The sequence below is a fragment of the Spinacia oleracea genome, chromosome 6, assembly GCF_020520425.1.
Source record: "Spinacia oleracea cultivar Varoflay chromosome 6, BTI_SOV_V1, whole genome shotgun sequence".
NCBI classification, from domain to species: Eukaryota; Viridiplantae; Streptophyta; class Magnoliopsida; order Caryophyllales; family Amaranthaceae; genus Spinacia; species Spinacia oleracea.
Window position 1 is genome coordinate 127,123,153 of NC_079492.1, and position 19,942 is coordinate 127,143,094.

General features: G+C 33.9%; 3 protein-coding genes across 4 annotated transcripts; 1 reads left to right on the forward strand and 2 right to left on the reverse strand.

Annotated features, from left to right (window-relative positions):
• Positions 1-6,472: 6,472 nt before the first annotated feature.
• On the forward strand, positions 6,473-7,517 carry LOC130462757 (leucine-rich repeat extensin-like protein 3). The gene has a single exon (XM_056831648.1). It carries the CDS (start codon positions 6,589-6,591, stop codon positions 7,090-7,092), a length of 504 nt encoding a protein of 167 aa, XP_056687626.1. The 5' UTR covers positions 6,473-6,588; the 3' UTR covers positions 7,093-7,517.
• Positions 7,518-14,700: 7,183 nt separating this feature from the next.
• On the reverse strand, positions 14,701-16,105 carry LOC110794442 (uncharacterized). Its single transcript, XM_021999424.2, is given in 3 exon segments — positions 14,701-14,882; positions 14,884-15,369; positions 15,821-16,105. Coding segments are annotated over 3 exon segments (711 nt in total). The 5' UTR covers positions 16,016-16,105; the 3' UTR covers positions 14,701-14,852.
• Positions 16,106-18,461: 2,356 nt separating this feature from the next.
• On the reverse strand, positions 18,462-19,566 carry LOC110794441 (GATA transcription factor 16). 2 transcript variants are annotated; one of them, XM_021999422.2, is made up of 3 exons: positions 19,381-19,566; positions 19,179-19,292; positions 18,462-19,094 (listed from the first exon to the last, which is right to left on the reverse strand). In XM_021999422.2, exons 1-3 carry the CDS (start codon positions 19,399-19,401, stop codon positions 18,780-18,782), a joined length of 450 nt encoding a protein of 149 aa, XP_021855114.1. In that variant the 5' UTR covers positions 19,402-19,566; the 3' UTR covers positions 18,462-18,779. The 2 variants fall into 2 exon arrangements, with proteins under 2 accessions (XP_021855114.1, XP_021855113.1); XM_021999421.2 differs by having other exon boundaries at positions 19,179-19,295; positions 19,381-19,565.
• Positions 19,567-19,942: the final 376 nt, after the last annotated feature.

Below are 19,942 nucleotides of genomic sequence, written 5' to 3' on the forward strand. Positions count from 1 at the left end.
CTAATTCACTTCGATTATTCCAATTTAGATATACCATATCTTATGGAGTTTGATCGTGAAATTACAACACACAATCATTGATGATCATTCTTGGTGTAAGTAATTATCAACATGATCTAACCTGAATCTTTATGATTTCTTGCCAAGTGGACATTTTTATACTTTTTTATGAATATTTCAACTTGCCAAAAAGTTCCAGTAGAAAAATCCCGCCCGGGGTGAAATTCGTCGCGGGCGGGATGCCTTATCGCGGGCGGGATGCCTTATCGCGGGCGGGATGGGTCCCGGTCGCGGGCGGGATGAGCTTTCTCGCGGAGGATCGTACAGACTCTGCTTCAAGTGGCCATAACTTCATCGTTACTCGTCCAAATAAGGCGTGTGACCACTCCTTGGAAATATCTTGGAATAAGCTTTCATGTCCAACTGGAATCACATGAAAATATTAAGTAGAAACATAGTTATGATCGTTTTAGTGTGGTTGTTGTGCACAAGTCTTGCAAAACTCTTCCAAATTGTTTTATTTCGCTCCTTTGCGCCCTTCCATTCTTTGTGCGTGGCATGTAGACGTGCAAGATGAAAACCTACAACATCAAACACAAGGGAGCAGTACCAACTCCTAAAAAAGTGACAAAATTAACTGAAATTTACAAAAGACCTACAACTATAACAATTATCTAAAACTAAGCAAAATAAGCTAGGAAATGCACAATGAGGATGGAAAAAAGATAAAAATGGGAGGAAAAAGACACTTAATAGTTGACAAAACTACCACTTATCAAACTCCCCCAATCTAATCTTTTACTCGTCCTCGAGTAAACAAGACAAAACTATAAGTAAAACACTAATTAAAGCAATAAATCCTAACTCACTGTCGTAGGAATCACGGTTGCAATTAGCATGTGTAACAATCCCTTTAAACCCCTAGATCGCTCTAGTGGACGAGTATGCTCTCGTGAGGGTTTCCGAAGAGTTTAACCCACAACTCCAAACAAACACAACAAAAAGAAATGAGTCCAAGGTCTTCTCATCAAATATGGTTCTCAAAACAAAGGATGATTCAAACAAACTTTCAAAGAATAACCACATTCAAAATGTATCCGCGAGTTAGGCATCTAGGGGATAGACTAATCTAAGTTGCAAAAGCTCCACCGTTAAGCTTCGAACATCAATTAGTGTCTTTAAGGTATCCAAAAGTCACAAATTGTTCTCTAAAGGATGGAAACGTTCCCAAAATTGAACCCAATAACCTATAATGCACAAGAACTCCCCCAAGCTAAATTTTTACTAAGAGGAAAAAAAAATCAATCAATTGAGAAATGGGTCTAGAGTTGCGATTTTTAAGCTGCAATGACATTCATCATTACTAGGGGACTTTACTTATATTTTCGAGCCCCCACTCAAACATCTCAACTAACCCACTACCTCAAAGGACATGTGGTGTAAACCACTTATTGACTCTTTTTCAAAATTTTTTTTTTTTTGGACACAGTAGGCTATTAGCCTTGTGGGCTCATTGGCTCCACTTATTGGACTCTTTGTCAACTCTTAAAAATAGCTAGCTTGAAGGGATATGGGAAGTGCACTAATGGTAGTTTTAGGTAAAAAATTAGAAAAGCAAAAACTTCCAGGATTGAACAAGATAGATTCGTTTCAACACATAGTTTGACAACCGGTAGACTTATCGAGTGCTTCATCAAGTAAGAACTCAAGCAACAAAGATTAAAATATCCCTAAGCACCCTAACTCGCACATACAAACATCCAATGGAAATACCTCTACTCATTCACCTAAATATCCTAATTTAACGAATTCACATAGATTACATCTTCAAGAATCGTTCCTTGGACACAAATCAAAACACTTACGAAAAACTAACCAAAAAAATGCATGAATAATGTGAAAAGAAGATGCATAACTATGATTGAATCAAAATATAAAACTAATTATCATCCTCATCAATTATTCTCAATCACACAAATTCAACTCCCACAACTACAATGCATAATCACAACACATACTCTATACCAAGGACAATGCATATTCTCCTCAACAAGCAACCAAAATTTGGCAAAAAGAGGCATATCATCAATAGCTTGATAGGGATAGAGAGGAAAGAAAAAGTATTACTTGATCGATTTGATGCAAAACTCTTCTTCTTCTTCTTACATTCATATGATGTGTTTATCGATTTGTAGCAAAAACACCAAAAATCTCTTGTAAAGTAGAAAATGGAGTGGAGAGATCGACGGTACCTAATCGAGCATCATTTCAAAGGATTTGTTAATTGGACTCATCATTAAATAATCAAAATCAATGCATCTCAAATACAACTGTCATTATTTATCACGGATTTAGCGATCTTGATTACGGAGTACAACTCTACAAAATGAGTAGATCCAAGATATTCATCAGGAATGGACAGTTGCCAGAATTCGGTGTTTGGGAAGAGTTTATATCGATGCGAAGTTCATAAGGTAGGTCGTGGTCATATTCAAAAGGCACGTGACTTATCAAGGGATGCAACTTGACGAGGCTTTGCACGGGCTTCTTTCGCAAGGAATAAAGATTTGTAAAGATACTTAGGAATATTTTATTAAGGCATGTAGTGATATTAGGGATAATATATACTTTCTCTATTTTATTTTATTTTTATAATTCCACCATTTTATGTTTCACACTTGCCAATGCAAAACTTTAGTCAATAATATCTTTAACTATACATTAGTAAAATAATAAAAAGTTAATTTTTAAAAAAATATATATCGAAACATATCTAACAAGATGTCACATCACTACATAATTTCTTATGAATCACAAAAAAATGACAAAAGAGAATGCGTAAATAGTGTAAAATTGCAAAAGGTGTAATTATAAATAAAAAAACAAAAAAAAAACTGAGGAAGTACTAATTAAGTACAATATCTCCCAATTATCAAAAAAAAAAGGGGGGTACAATATCTCCCCTGATAAAATCTTAATATTCCAAAATTAGAATTCATAATCCACCTATAAATCAATCGTTAGATGAACCCATAACATGCTCACATATTATCATTTACCCATTTTCCCTATAAAAAAATAATAATTTATTCTCCCTAAATAAATTTCAATATTGCAATGGCTAGAAGTAGCATTTTTCTCGTATTCATCGTGTTTTCTCTTGTGATCATGGCTAACGGTAAGTATTTATTATATTCAATTCATAAACACATTTGGTTTTGGGTATTATCATGCATTAATTAGCACGAATGCATTCCGGTAACATGAAATATTAACGTACGTTAATAAGAAATTAATGTGTAGGTGATGTTTACAACGGTGAAAGCAACGGAAGGTTGAAGATCAATGCTGAATTAATGATGAAGAAGATGAGCAGGAAATTAGGTGAATCTGATCCATGCCAAGATAGGGATAATTGCCAGACGGATAAACCAGGCGTATTGATTAAATGCACTTGTTGCGTTGATACGCGTTGTTTTAAGGATCATGCAGCTTGCAAAGCAGCTAATTGCCATTGGTGAACATTTCTTTCTTAATTAATTATGGAGAATAATATATATTGGATCTGATTTATTCAATTCAATTCAATTCATAGTATTACAATTTACAAGTACATAGAACTAGTTTGGGTTGAATGTTCATGTATTGTTTTACATTTTAAAGTATTGTCATAAGTGAAGTTAAATTAAATTAAATGTATAACCACATGATGAAGCACAGAAGTTAATTAATTTCATGATTCATGGGTTATTAACCATCATACTCCGTACCATTATTTGATATACTCCGTAACAAACCCAAGCTTTACATTGAATCTTTTACCATGAACTTATCATACGACGTTTACACAAAAATATGTATACCTTAAGATTAAGGTGACACTAATTGATCCATATACTCGAGTCATATATTTTCAATTAAAATAACCAATCGAGTGAGGGATAGCTCAGTTGATTAGAGCTTACATCCCGGTTCCAAGTGATCCTGTGATCGATTCTCTTCCCCGACCTTGTGACTCATTCGCACCAAATAAAAAATAAAAAATTAACAAAACCAACCACATCAAAATCTATTCCATACGCTTTTCGTCCATTGAAATTGAAGATAGGATCCACTAATTAAGTTAATCCTTACTATTTTATGGTTTTCTCATTTTTAAATTAAAATATCTTATTCGTTTCTTTATTAGTTTAGTGATTAAAGATCATTCTTCTCCTATTTCTGTAAGGATTCATAGAGAACGATATTTCAAACAAATCTGTTTGATTCTTGAAAAATATTTTAAATCACAAATATTTTATAATTAATTTGATCTTTTAGAAAATTTATAGAGCACAATCTCTATGAAATCCTTGCACATAAGGACTAATGAGATTTAAATCACTTAAAACGATTAAAAATATGAAATATATATATCTTAATATAAAAATGAGAAAATCGTAGAGTGGTAGTGATTTATCTTTTGCTAAAAAAGAAAAAGAAAAAAAAAGAATAAGGAATGTGATAGTCAAAACAAAATGGAGTATTTTTAAGAAAGTAAATACCAAAGAATCCAACTAATCCAAGTACAAGCACAACCAAGCTCATTGCAAATATGGCACAATTGTCAATAGGGGTGTAAGTGGATTGGGAAAAGTCTAAAATCCAATTCAATTCAGTCCAAATTAATTTGTCGGACTGGATCGGACTTGAAATTTTTTGGATCGGACTAGAACTCAAATTACCAAGTCCAATTATTTTTGGACTGGACTTGGACTCAACCTTTTGGAGTCCAAAAATTCAATTAAGTTCAAAGTTTTATGATTTTATTTATAAATAAACATATGTAATTTAAAAACTATTGTGAAATATGTGATATTTTGACCTATGTGCAATAAAAAAAACAACCAAATATTACACTCCATATAAAATCCATATCAACCTCTTTTCTTTCGCTTTCTCGCGTCGGCTGTGATGGTTGATTATTGAGATTTAATATATTTATAATTTTTAATTTTTAAAAACTATAACTTTTTTTGGCTAAGTATCTTGATGTGTAAGATATATTGTTATTTACAATTAAATCTATTGCTTCATGGCTATTTATTTACGATTTATGGAAGAGTCTTGTAGTTATAGGTATTAAAACATTTTCAAACCCAATATTTAGTACTCGTATATTTTATTTTATGTGTCAGAAATGTTAACCAGTAACAATGTTATTTGCATTATGATCGAACCATTTGAGTTTAACTTTTTTATGTTAAAAATAATATGAATTTTTTTTTCTAAAAAAAAATTCGGACCGGATTGGACTGGATTCGGACTAAAGATTTTTTTTACTGATCGGTAGGGGTGTAAGTGAAAAGTCCAAAGTCCAATCCAATCCAGTCCAAACTTGTCGGAACGGATCGGACTTGAAAATTTTTGGATCGGACTTGGACTCAAATTACCAAGTCCAACTATTTTTGGACTGGACTTGGACTCAACCTTTTGGAGTCCAAAAATCCAATCAAGTCCAAAGTTTTATGATTTTATTTATAGATAAACATATGTAATTTAAAAACTATTGTGAAATATGTGATATTTGGGCCTTTAATAAATACGTGCAACAAAAAAAACAACAAAATATCACACTCCATATAAAACCCATATCAACCTCTTTCTCCCGTCGCCTGTGATAGTTGATTATTGATCTTTATTATACATACTCTTTTTTAAGAACTATAACCTTTTTGCTAAGGTTTTGATTTGTAAGACATATTGTTATTTATAATTATATCTAATGGTTAATGGCTATTTATTTACGCTTTAGGGAAGAGTAACTTGTAGTTGTAGGTATTAAAATATTTCATAACCAATATTTAGTACTCGTATATTTTATTTTATGTGTCAGAAAAGTTAGTCGGTAACAATATTAATTATTTGCATTATGATCGAAATATTTGAGTTTAACTATTTTATAAAAAAGAATTAAAATGAAGTTTCTTTTCTAAGAAAAATTCGCATCGGATTGGACTGGATTCGGACTGAAGAAATTTTTATGGATCGGAGTGGATTGGACTCGAAAAAAGTTTGGATCGGACTTGGACTCGGACTCAAATATCCAAGTCCAAAAATTTTGGATTGGATTTGGACTTGGCAAAGTCCAATCCAGTCCATCCAATTCACACCCCTACTGATCGGACTGGATTGGACTCGAAAAAAATTTGGATCAGACTCGGACTCAAATATCCATGTCCAAAATTTTTTGAATTGAATTTAGACTTGACAAAGTACAATCCAATCCATCCAATTTACACCCCTAATTGTCACCCATAAAGATCCACCCGGGCAACACAGGCCCAAAACATTATCTTACGTATTACTTGAATATGATGGGCGCAACATAGGCCAAAAAAAATAGTAATTCTTACTTGAATATGATGGGCGCAACATAAGCCCAAAAACTAATCACTCGTATTTTTTAATTTGATGGGAATTGCGAAGGGTTGATCAATATCAATATTCAATAGTGATGCAAAGCTTATTATATGTAGAGTCAAAAAGAACCATAAACAACATCTCCCACATTCAGTTCTCCACCACCTTTCACATTTCCTTACAAAAATGGCAACCCAAATCCCATATTTTCTCTGCTTCATCTCTGTTATTTTCCTCTGTTTCTACACACCAACAACCACTTCCACAACCGTGTCCAAAGAGCAAATTGCATGCACAATGTGTGAAACTTGCGAAAACCCTTGTCAACCACCAGTTGTAATAACACCACCACCTCCACCGCCAGCCCTACCCGAATGCCCTCCGCCACCCGCTCCAACTACCCCACTTCCAACTTATAGCCCACCGCCTTCTGGTATCCCCGTGCCCGCTTTAAACTATTACTCTCCTCCACCTCCCATGCGCGATGGCGGTGGGAGTGGAGGTGGTGGTGGTAGTGGTTATGGACCTTATGGCGTACCCTCGCCCCCAAATCCAATAGTTCCTTATTTTCCTTATTACTATTATGGTCCACCCCCTCCAAAAGATCGTTCTAGTTCCACCTCTTTGAAAACAATGGAACATTTCTTTGTTACTTGTTTCTTCATTCTCCTTCCTTTATTCTTGAGATAAAATCCAATCATTTTCATTTAAGTTTCCTTATTTAAAAATCCGGCCTCCAGAAATTTTGATATACATAAATAGTATATCGCGCGATCCATTGATATAGATGAATGTCTCCATATAGTAAAGAAATAAGGTGATGAAGGTTGATGTTTCAGAAGAAGATGATTGATCAACTTTCAACCATTCAAGAAAACATCGAGATTGATGATGCATCAAGATTAGCATTTCTTTCTCTCAATACAAATGTATGTAGGTTCAATAGTTTACTTAATTAGTTGTTATCCTTTTATACCTTCTACACAATTCACTAGCTAGCTAGGATACTTGTTATAGTTGTTTTAATTTTCTCCTTTTATATATGTAATGTTGAAATACAAAATCGCCACTTGAATGAAATAAAGTTTTGCAAAGTTTATATCATTTAGCTAGAATTGCATGAGTTGTAATAGAATTTACGGATTGAGTATATTGTTTTAGTTTAGAGATAGCCGCAAAAGGTACATAGTGATCGATGTATAAATTGATTCAATAATTGATCTCAAGTTTTGGTACATACCTTATGATTTTGGGAAGTTTATATCATTTGCAATAGCATAAGTTGTAAAGTATTACAAGAAATATGTAATTCTGGTATAGAGAGAGTCGTAAAATTAAGGAAGTGATTGATCTATAATTAACTAACCCAATTTTAAGTTTTGAATCCTTTAAAACTCTATCAACTAATACTTACTTTGATTAATTATGGTTACCCATGACATGATGGCCATGAATAGACTATACTCAGTAATTACGAATTAGGGGACTATATTTTGTCGGTGATTCACAATAATGCAATAATTAGTATAATGACCATGTTTGCAAATTGGTTCATATTCTTCTACATGATGCAAATTGTAACAGAATATGGATGTATGTAGAATAATAAAATAGGAACAAGTACAAAATAAAGTTCGTAGATCAGAATCACGATGAACTGAAATCGAAGGTTCTGAATGCTAAAAACAAGAAGTGATCACATGGGGTTAGCATCAACGGTGTGGAAGGATATTAGGCGCCGCCGTAGAATTAGGCTTACAACTTGTAAATTTAAGCATTTAACCTTACCATACGCTATGGTTGTAACATCAACTAATCAAAGCATTAAACATTTAAACCAATATAAATCGGTGGAGTAGGTAGCAAACTCACCTTATGACTGTTATTTGGAGTAAGTCATAAAATTGGGCCTCGTCAGTTGTATTAGGTTTGGATTTACTTCAAGTGTTGTCTTGAGTAACTGGATTGACTAACCTGAGATAAGTGTTGGTTCAGTAATACATTTTGTTAACCTGAGATAAATGTTGGTAATGTTTCACCAAATTTCATATAATTTAATGCGATGTACTGTATTATATTTTTCTAGTAAATATTTGTAGAGACATGTGCATTAGCACGGACAAATACTGTTTTTATTAATTAACCGATGTTTACTAATTAAAACATACTTCTATTGAATATTTTTTTCAAAAATGATAAAGGTCGGAACATGCGTCCTTTAAGCCGTGTCACAATGATGCCATGGCATGCTTATATGTCATGATTTAAATTGAAAACTAAAATATTTAACTTATATAACCTATAATAAATGTTAAAAAAAAAGGTAGGAAAATTTTAATGTTCTAATTTGTTTCCTTCTTCATATCGACTACCTTATTTACATATTTCATAGTAAACATATTGTGTTGATAGTAAAAATATTCTGATGACGCACAACCTATCTGGCGTCTACATATACCAATTAAACTACGACATGTAAGATTGCAACAACTAAATATTGTTGCAACTTACGACCTTTATCATCACCTTTTACCAAATAGGCGAAACTCTTACCTCAAAAATCCCACCACCTAACCACTCAAGCATCGAGAAAGAGTTACAACATGTGTCTTAATTGATCAATTTACACGATGGAGTATTGTATTTCTCACAAAATTTGATCCCAGATATTGCTATACAATTTTCATTAAAATAAAGTAGACAATGTCGATTAACTTTTCCATTTTGCTTGTTATTTTATAAACCGGTGAACACGTTATTTCTTTTCTTGCATAACCTTGAAAGATAGTATTCCGTACATGAATCGGAGTGACAGCTGAAGTGTAGTGATCCTATAATGAAGACTTCACAAAACAAGGCTTGTACTCTACTAGGCAGTGGAAATAGGGAGGAGTAACAAGCTAGTCATCAAACGAAATAGTGTAAGAAGTATGAGAAAGTCTTATGCTATATTAGGTATACCATTGAAATGATATATTAATATGTTGCAATTTTATTTAGTACCAAACCACATTGATTGGTATAAGAAAAATAGTTGTATTTTCTCATGTGATATCAAACAACATAGTTTGGTAACGTGGTTTTATTTTGAAAAATTAAATTCTAATAATCCAACCTTTGTCTGGTAATCCGTTAACAGTCCCACCTATGAGGTATTCCTAGATGATCCAACCTTTGGTACCCATTTTCTTTTAACAAACCCTTTTACCAGTTACCTGAAAGAAAAAGTCAACCAACTTATAATTGACTCAATCAAGCTTACGTGGCATTTTCTTTTTTTAAGTTTTATGCTGATTAACTCAACCCACTCAACCCTCCTCTGCCACGTTGGAATGTCCGCCACACTTATTCATAAAAAAAAAATTAATTCAAGCCACCTTCTTTCAGCCCCGACGCCACCCTCTCCTTCCTCGCTTTCTCCTCTCGCCCATCATCTGCCACCATCAGAAACCAAAGGTCGGCACATCGGCCACCACCCACGGTCTGCCACCACCAGCCCGCACACCTTCCCTCACGCCAGCACCAACCGACAAACTCGCCCTCACCCACGACACCCTTTCCCCTCGCCATTACCCCACCGCACCACCAGCAACCGTTACGCCGGCGCCGAACCACCACCTACACGGTCGGCGCACCGTTCCTTTCCTCCCGCCCTCTCTCACCCGCGCAACAACAGTTACGCAACAGCAGTTGCGCACACCGTCGCCAGCCACCATCATCCGGCGATGCGCCGATGCTCCATTTTTTTTTGAGAATGACAGAGACGAAGAAGAAGGAAAATGGGAAAGATGAAGTTTAAAAGAAGGAAACCTGCAAAATCACAACAGTCAATGCCACGTAGGACATGTGACGTGAATTAGCAGGTCGCCATTTAAAAGGGTTTATTAAAAGAAAATGGGTACAAAAGGTTGGATCATCTAGGAATACCTCATAGATGGGACTGCTAATGATGGATTACAGGGCAAAGGTTGGATAATTAGAATTTAATTTTCCTTTTATTTTTAGTTGGTTCTAAACAACATAGTTTGGTACTCACAAGTCAAAGATAAATGTTATTTTTCGTGGGCCAGACTTGAACTTACCATTTTACACTTAGTATACCATTTTAATGGCATAGCTCAGTCAAGTGTGGAAAGCGCAAGGAAATGGGCCACAATGTAAGGACCTGTAAGAATGGTGTTGGCAGTTCCAAGGCTCCACCAAAGCAGAGAGCTCCTACAAAGAAGAGGAAGGCATCATCTGATGGTACAAGTACATCCAAGGCACCACCCAAGGGGAAAAGGTCAAAGCAAGCATGAGTCAGTGTGACTTTTTGGGGGGTAGAATGACTTTTTGATTTGGATTAAAATAGAAAACAACAGCACATGTAAATAATGCACATATTTTTTGTAAAGTAAGCTAAAACAGGAATGCTTCCCAAATGTGGGTTTTTTGTGCATATGTAATTATGCAAAAACAAGTAGTTTCTCTTAGATTGTTTCACTTCATGATTACAAAAAGTCGTAAGATTACAAACATCAATATTCCCATTTGAATTATTCAACGTTAACTACTTTCTGTTGTTGTTTTAGCTTCTTCTTCATTTGCTTCAATTCTTCTTGCGTCTTACTTTTTCCCGATTTTCGACACTTTCTCCTTCATCAACGCTTCTCCTATTTTCTTGCTCAACTAAACCCTTACACCATCTCAGATTGTTGCATGGATCACACTTGTAGTATAGCCTTTGTCGGTTGAGTGTTGTATCGGAGCTCCGGATTGCAAATTTCCTCCCACGATAACAAAATTGGTTAGGAACTCTAATATATGTGGACTCATTGTGTGTGGATGAAGATTTTGAATGAAAACTCATGACTAAAATGAGATGAAACTACAACAAACACTCAGATCAGGCTTATTTATAACCAAACAACAAGCAACGACTACTTTTCAAACCCCAAAACTAGCGGTTGGACTTTAAAAAGCTATTTTTCAGTTTTGGGTATTTGATGAATTAAGTTACAAAATAAGGGTATTTGGTGAATTAAATTAAAATTTAGGGGCATTTGGTGAATTATAAAGTAGGCTAACGGAGGACTAACGACGCGTCAGTAGTAAGGGTAGTTTGGGTATTTTAGTGAAAGTGAGGGGCGTATGGTGAATTTCTGAAAGTCGAGGGAAATTTGGTGAATTTCGTGAAAATTCAGGGGTATTTCATGAAAAATCCGTAAGAAAAAATATAGTCATGTGGGGTCTTGTTAGATTTGTCTCAATAAATAATTTTAAATATCAAATTATTATAATTTTTCTTTATCCATAATGGAAGATATTAATGTTTGAAATCGTGCATTTGCAAACGTGCCTAAATAATTGTGTCATAAAAGAACATAGAAAGTATACAACTCCATCCAAAATCAAACACTGTAATGATTAAAAAATAAATTTCTAATATATATTATATATAAATAAAGAAGGCACACTTGCTGAATTATTAGAGCGCCACGTAGGAAATCTAATGATTTCTAATTTATTTTTGGATTAAAAAAGCCCAGTGCCATGTAGATATTTTAAATAATTAATGAATAATATATACAACTCCATCCAAAATCAAATACTCTAATAAGTACAAAATAAATCTATATAAAATTCTACCCAAAATCAAACTCAAATCCAATATTAGAGCGTCAAGTAGGAAATCTATTGAATTTTGCCAATGAAAAATAAGATTTCTAATTTATTTTTGAATTAAAAAGGTTGATTGCCACATAGATATTTTAATTAATTAATTAATTAATAATATACACAACTCCATCCAAAATCAAATACTCTAATAATTAAAAAAAATCTAAAATGAAATTCAATCCAAAATCAAACACTAGTCTAAAATAAAATTCTATCTAAAATCAAATATAATCCAATATTAGAGCGCCACGTAGATAATTCTTATGGTTTCGGCTAATGAAAAGCTACTTCGTAATAATTAGATCTACAATAGAAACTGAATTAGACAAATACTTAAATAGTTTGTGGTAAATTTGCCAAAAGCAACCTTTTATAACCAATTTTTTGCGAGAAACAACCTTTTAAATATTTTTATGCAAAAAAGGACCTTAAACAAAAAAAAACTTGCGAGAGACAACCTTTTTGTATTTTCCGGCGTTGACTACTCATTTCCGCATTGACTTTTCCGGTTTTGCTAACCCCACCTTTTTTTCCCGTAAAAATCAAATGCAAATTTGCGAAAAACAACCTTTTATAACCCACTTTTTGCGATAAACAACCTTTAAAAAATAAAATTTGCAAAAAAGGACCTTAACTAAAAAAAACTTGTGAGAGACAACCTTTTTGTCTCATTACACTCTTCATCTACAATTTGTTAAGATTGGTAATTAATTTTGTGTAATTGCAATGCATGAAAGTTATAACTTATCCCAATTGTTTGAATTGAATCGAATTTCTGGATGAAAACGATATTGAATTAATTCTCAATTGTTTGAATTGAATCAAACTAGAATCCGAATCATGTTGCATAGCACCTTTTACTCCCCATCATCCGTCACCCATGAACATCGAATTAAGCCTTGACTAGTGAGTGCATGGAATTAAGGTTTTTTACTCTACTAAAAACATCAAGCACTACAAGAAAAATCCATTTTTGCGACTGATTTTTGCGACTACAAAAAATTTTAGTCGCAAAAATAAACTTTGCGACTGAATAAACCTAGGCGACTAAAATTTGCGACTGCTTTTCTGGCAGTCGCTACGTAGTCGCAATGTTGCGACTAACCTTTAATTATTGCGACTACTTTTCAGTCGCAAAAACATTGCGACTACTTCTTGTGACAAAAAAACATTGCGACTACTTTTCAGTCGCAAAAACATTGCAGATTTGCGACGGATTTAGGCCTTTTTGCGACTACTTTTTTCAGTCGCAATAAGACGAATTTCTTGTAGTGAAGGATATTGTTAATTTGACTGGAAAAGGGTGGTGAAATTAGGTGTTTTTTCTTGTATATGCTAGACAATGTATTTTTGTGTTGCGGGGAGGCAATTAGCTTGAGATTGTCTCTACCATATGCATGAAGTTTATAAAGGTAAGGGTTTCGAAATAAGGAGATATCTAAGTATACCATTAATCAATTGTAATTTATTTTTTAGATTTTAATCAACTACTTTTATATGAGAGAATATGGAGGGAAATGAGTGTAAATAAGGATAAACGAAAACATGTGAGCTGCACATGGAAAATCAAGGCCGGAAATTAGTGGTCAACGCCAGAAAACCCATAATGGTTGTCTTTCGCAAGCTTTTTTTTAGTTTAAGGTCATTTTTCGCATTTTTTTTTAAAAGGTTGTTTCTCGCAAAAAGTAGGTTAAAAAAGGTTGTTTTGGCAAATTTGTCTTTGGATTTTAGGATAAAAGGGTTAAGTTAGCAAAACTGGCGAAGTCAATGCCGGAAATGAGTAGTCAACGCCGGAAAAGACAAAAAGGTTGTCTCTCGCAAGTTTTTTTTAGCTTAAGGTCATTTTTCGCAAAAAAATATTTAAAAGGTTGTTTCTCGCAAAAAATGGCTTATAAAAGGTTGTTTTTTGCAAATTTGTCATAGTTTAATATAGAGATAGATAAATTTATTTGTTATAAATGTTTAACATGTATAATGGTACAAAATACTAAATACAAATCCTTCCATCAAACGGGCTTAAAACTAGTTGTTTATAATTATAGTTTAGATTTTATGCAAAATTAATATTAAGATTGTAAACCGTACATCGCACGGGTTATATACTAATTTAATTTATATAATTTTAAAAGAGAAGGAGATTAAAAATGTAGTAGGAGGGGTTGTTGGAGGAAGGCATAAAGATGGAGATGAAAGAAAATTGAAAGAACTGCGATCAATTAATGAAATTTATTTTTTATCAAATTAAAAATATAAATTTATATTTTTAAAATCAATGACCTAACATTTTAACTCAGCTTGGGTTAAATTTGTGTAAAGTTGATTGAAAAAGCTACATAAGGTCCTTATCTGTAAAACAAAAAAGAAATCCTCGATAGTGATCGTCTGATCGATACACAAATTCTAAACATAAAGTTAACTCTAAATAATAAACATAAAAAGACATTATAGAACGGATGTATGTAGTATTTTCTACATAAGTCTTTCGCATGTATTATGTGTATGCTTCTGATTATAATTTATAAATATAACTACTTGATATGATCATCATTCTTACCCCCCCGATGGCCCGATTAAAACAGCTTGACAAAAATCTAACATTGCAACTTTTGCATTAGGCGCAATCAATCTGACAATTACTCATAAACGAATTGAAAAAACAGAGGAAATACTATATATTTACATGCAACATTCGGATGAAAAAAACCATACAAAAACAGACAAAGATAACAATTTAAGATCATTTCTCGAACGTATCATGATTATTTTATCTTCCTTTTCCCATTGTTTAGCTTTCACCAATATTCACCGCGAAGTTCCCTAAGGGATTCTACCATGTGGAGAATCAGGATCACCCCTCATCTTATTCCACTGCCATATCTCTACAGCTCGTAGCAAAGAATCCTCGGCCGTATCAAGCTGCTCCGGCTTCCACAGGATCAAGTCCGAATCTTTTCCATAATACGACGTAGGACTATCCGTGGCCTGCGTTACGGGCTTTCTCGTATCCGCAAACTCTATCTCTGATAAAGGAGATGCCTTGTGGTGTTTGAAGTACTCTTTGTTGTCCTCCTCTTGTGCTCTTTTCTGTGCCTTTTGGGCTTCCACCCCATCTGATTGATCCGGACGGTTTGACAATTGACGCCTTTGTTGAGTGTTTGGCTCTGGTAGTCCGCCCACCCCTGTATGTCCTATATTTGGTGAGGAAGAAACGGGTGCCTTTGGTTGGAGTAGTGGATCCGGTTTATCGGCTGTTGTTCGGGGCGAAACGTCCGCCAATGTTGCTTTTAACTCTTCGTCTGATTCTTCCCCCTACAATTTGAACATTCGTCACATTGTCAAAGAAAAAAAAGCTAATTTATCAAACACTTTCACACAAATAATAATTCAATTAACAAGGCAAACTACCTATTACAAACTATTAATAACTAGCGGACAGTCAACCAGCTATATCTAATTGTGACATGGCCTAAACTGTATATTTCCTATTAATCATTTGTGTGGTATGAAGATCTTATGTAAGGATACTTCTCATGCCTAACTTAATCAACGTGCCTAATAAATACAAGTACTTAAGTAAACATGTCAGATTAGTATATTATTTTTTATATATATTTTTTAGGGGAAGAATAGTATAAAGTGTTCCTACTCGTTAACGGATTGGATTAGTATCAAAGAATCACAAATTCACAACATGTACGATTATACTCCAACCATCCGAAACGAATTTGATACAACACGATCTATTAATATTTTATTGTACCTGAGGAGGATCACTAGAATGAAGGGCAGGATCAGCAGGAAGACCAGTTGGAAGAGGAGCATAGCCTTGAGTTTCAGCAACTCCTTGAGTTGCTGCACTATTTTCTTCGCAAAATAATCTTTTTGTAATAAATCCCCAATTTGTCCCTAATCTAGTCTTGCTAATTATTGCTGCTCTTAATCTTGATTGCAACATATCTTTCTATTTCTTAATTTTTCTGATTATCTTCTGCTCGGTTAGCTAGTTTTGGTGTTTATATTTGAGCTTAATAAAAACATGAAAAAGTTAATTAAAAATCAATCAAAGTTCCAGAAGTTTTAATATGGTAACAGAAATTAAGCATGCTTGTGACACGTGAGAGTAGATGGCAACGTGGAGTACCATTCTAGTGATTTCTGGATTTAAGTCTTATGTGTCTTTTAGGTAGTTTCTGGGCCGTAGTGTCCAGAACATGTATGTATATAAATTGGGCTTGGGCGCTTGTTCTTGTAATGAGGGCTTCTTTTCATTTTTATTTTGATCCTTCGTAAACCAATTTGGGTAATCATTTTTTGAATTTTTTGTTCCACATAATCATTTTTCTATCCAAACACATTTCTTTATTTATTTTTGAGGGGCTTCAACAATTATTTGATTAGTCTAGTTTGATGAGTTGCAGCGGACTCCACTTTTATATACTACTCCTTTTTGTATCACCGCACCAAAATATATAGTAAATAAAAAATAGTATAAATATACATGCTATTTGAACCTTAATGTTTGAAACGCCTCTAAGCTTTGTACCAGTTAGAGATTATCCATTTGAATTGTCTACTTCGAGTGATGAGAGTGATAAGAGTAATGAGATTTATGGGTAAGGTTAGTTTCGGATTTATAAAAAGTTAATCTAACTCATTTCCAACGAGCCGGGTTGAATTCATCTCGGATAAGATTCAGTTCATGTGGACCCAACAAAGTCGGGCTAGTACAAGCTAATCAGGAAGCCGTTTAAAACTGCACTAATGAAAATCATTCATCTCATTCTTTCTTGTGCATTTTCAAATAAAACATAACTGTGGAAAGACCAATATAAGGATGTCGTGGGCGTAGACAGAAAGAATGGGTGTGTTGTTGTTTATTTTGGACCAGTCTGGGTTGCCTCCTCAAATTTGAGGGGTTTGATAATCTGTGCATCTCTTTGGCAATTCGCGCTACTCTTTGTGATTCAGATGTTGAACATTCAATCCCTACCCCTCTTCAGCAATAGATTTTTCATTTTTTAATCAATTTGGAGACTTAAACTAAAGGAAAAGATAGACATAAAGGGAGTATTTAAGACGGGACGATTTTACCAATAAATCATTAATTTATTTAAATATTTTTTTATTGTATTCTTCAAACAATAAAAGATTGGTTGAGCGATATTCTTATTTTTCATTATATATATATATATATATATATATATATCACATACACTGATTACTCTTTCGACATTAATGTTTAGAATGTCTATAAGTTTTGTACCATATAAATGGTTAACTATATAACCTAAGATTTCTCATACAACACCATTTGTGAAATTACATATCGCTTGGGGTTTGAGTTACATAACACTTAAGAGTAAGGTGAAAATAAAGTTGTCTATGTCTGTATTAACCAGGCCCTTTGTATCGTCTGCGCTAGGTTATAAGATTTTTGGGTGGAATCAGTTTTAAATTTATTGAAAGTTAATATATTATGTGAAACAAATCCATTCAAATGTACTTAATTTCGGATGGGTCTGTCCATTTTGATTAATATTCTAATATTCGTTTTAAGCGATTCGGTTTCGAGTACAAGTCAATGATGGAGTCTGTTCAATAAAACTGATCAAGTCAACCAAGTTTCACCCTGTTAGAAATGGACTAATGGGCTTATGTACGGATTGTTTGAGCCACGTGGGCCCATCCAAGTCGGGATAGTACCCGCCGGGCTACAAAGCCAACCCATTATGCATGTTCTAAAAAAAACAACTGAAAAGACCAACCAGATGTTCTCATTCATTTGGATGTTTGAATTTAATAGCCAGTAATCCAAAGGTCTAAAGATGAAACGTTGTTTTCATTTTCATCGATATTTGTTCTCTTTTGCTTTTTCAAAACAATAAATTAAAATTTAAATATATTAGTAGTACTATTTTAAGTTGGAACGTTTGATGTTATGATCGATGAGTCTGATCACAATGTACTCCATAAGTGAGATCAATCACTTATTATACTCCCTCGTCCCTATAAAATTGACCTATTTAGGAGCCCTGTATTATTGATGTGATCAAGATACTCAACTCAGAATCTTCATACATAAAACAACCAACCTAACTCATCTTCACAAATGAATAATGATCATGTGATGTGAATGTGTGATCATAGTGAAAAATTGCAAGTGAGATCCACCAGCCCACTTTCATTGTTGATGTGATCAACATAGTCATGATCATTTATTGATGAGGAACGGTAAAGAAATGATGCTGACGGACAATACATAAGTGATATTGATCACAATGAAATGTTGTGATGAATCTATTTTGAGACAACTATGGTAAACTTTGACAATTTTATCACAATGTACATAAGTAGCAAAAATTAAAAATTAACAAAAAAGGAAAAACATTATATGATCAAGATACTCAAGCCAAAATTCTTTGATTAATTTAGCCAATTTGTCAAAATAACACCACGCTCTATCTACTTTTACAACAATGCCCTACTATTACTAATAATAATAATTAATAATAAATAAAATATAAAATCCGAGAAATAAAACTCTTAAAGAACAACCCCACAAAACTTGAAGCCTATTTTAGGCAGGGGTAATATCGGAAAAAGGAGCGGACATTTGAAAATAAAGATAAGGGGAGAGGGTAAGATTGTGTTGTTGTTGTTGGTCCAGTCAGGTTGAAGAAGGGGCAAAATCGGAATAAGAAACCAAAATCTCTCAGTTATTAAGCATAAACAGAGCCGTAAGATAAAGCCATTAACAGCATAGCCGCTTGTTCGACTTCACCTAATTTATCTCTTAATTTCTCACCACTTTGTCTAATTCCTCCTGAAGCCATCATTTTAATCTTCAACGATGTTATTCCATGGCGACTTTCGCTTCCATTACTACTGCTGCTACCACTACTATTACTACTTCCGCCGCCGCAACTCTTGTTGGTTTTCTTTTTGTTGTTGTTTTTGTCTATTTTCGATTTATCTAGTCCTAGAAGCGCCCTTCTTTTCTTGTGGTACTTGATACCGCATGCATTACACAATGTCTGCGGAAAGAATAGAAACAAATTAATCATTTACAATGCGGAGGCAGAAAAGTAGATGTGAAGGAATTAGGGTTTGGGGTTTACCTTGGGACCGGCGGGGCCGCCTCGCCAGAGAGGAGTGGCCGTGGTTTGACAATCCGTACATCGTTTAAGCAATTCGCTGCTACTACTGTGTGATTCCGAGACTGAACAGGGTTGCTGCTGCACAAAAAACAATCCAAAAATTAGAACACTGGTTTTCAAAAGAACAATTTTTTTGATCAATTTAGGGTTTAAAAATACTCACTTCCTCTTTTAAATCCAACATGATTGAAATTATAATTTATTTTGCTTTGGATAGAGAAAGATGATCAAAAGAGGGGGGAAATGATAAATGATGATGATCAAGAGAGGGAGAAAAGGGCGGGATTTTGAGAGATAGAGGGAGGCGGCGTGTAGAGAAAACAGCGGAAATAAGAAAGACAGAGAGTGGGTATTTAAAGTAGTGAAGGGGGAGCACTGTTTCTTTTGCTGTTGGTCGCCGAACCCTAGCATTTTGTATGTGTCTTGAAATTACCAGATTACCCTTGTTCTTTTTTTAGGTTTTATTTTTGGTTTAATTGTTGTCAATTTTAAATTTTTGTTTTTTAATAATAATATAACGATGTTCGTGTTGGTGATTTTTGTCGAATTTTTAAAGATTTTGGACATGGAATTTTAAAAAATTACTTTAAAATGAATGAATAAATTAGTAGTAGGATTAGTGTGGAGGGTGATACAATCAACCATTACCAAATGATGGTCAAATGTAAGTTTGACTAGTGATGATATCAGAGTTAGGTTAAGGGATTGCATGATTCCAGTGCTTT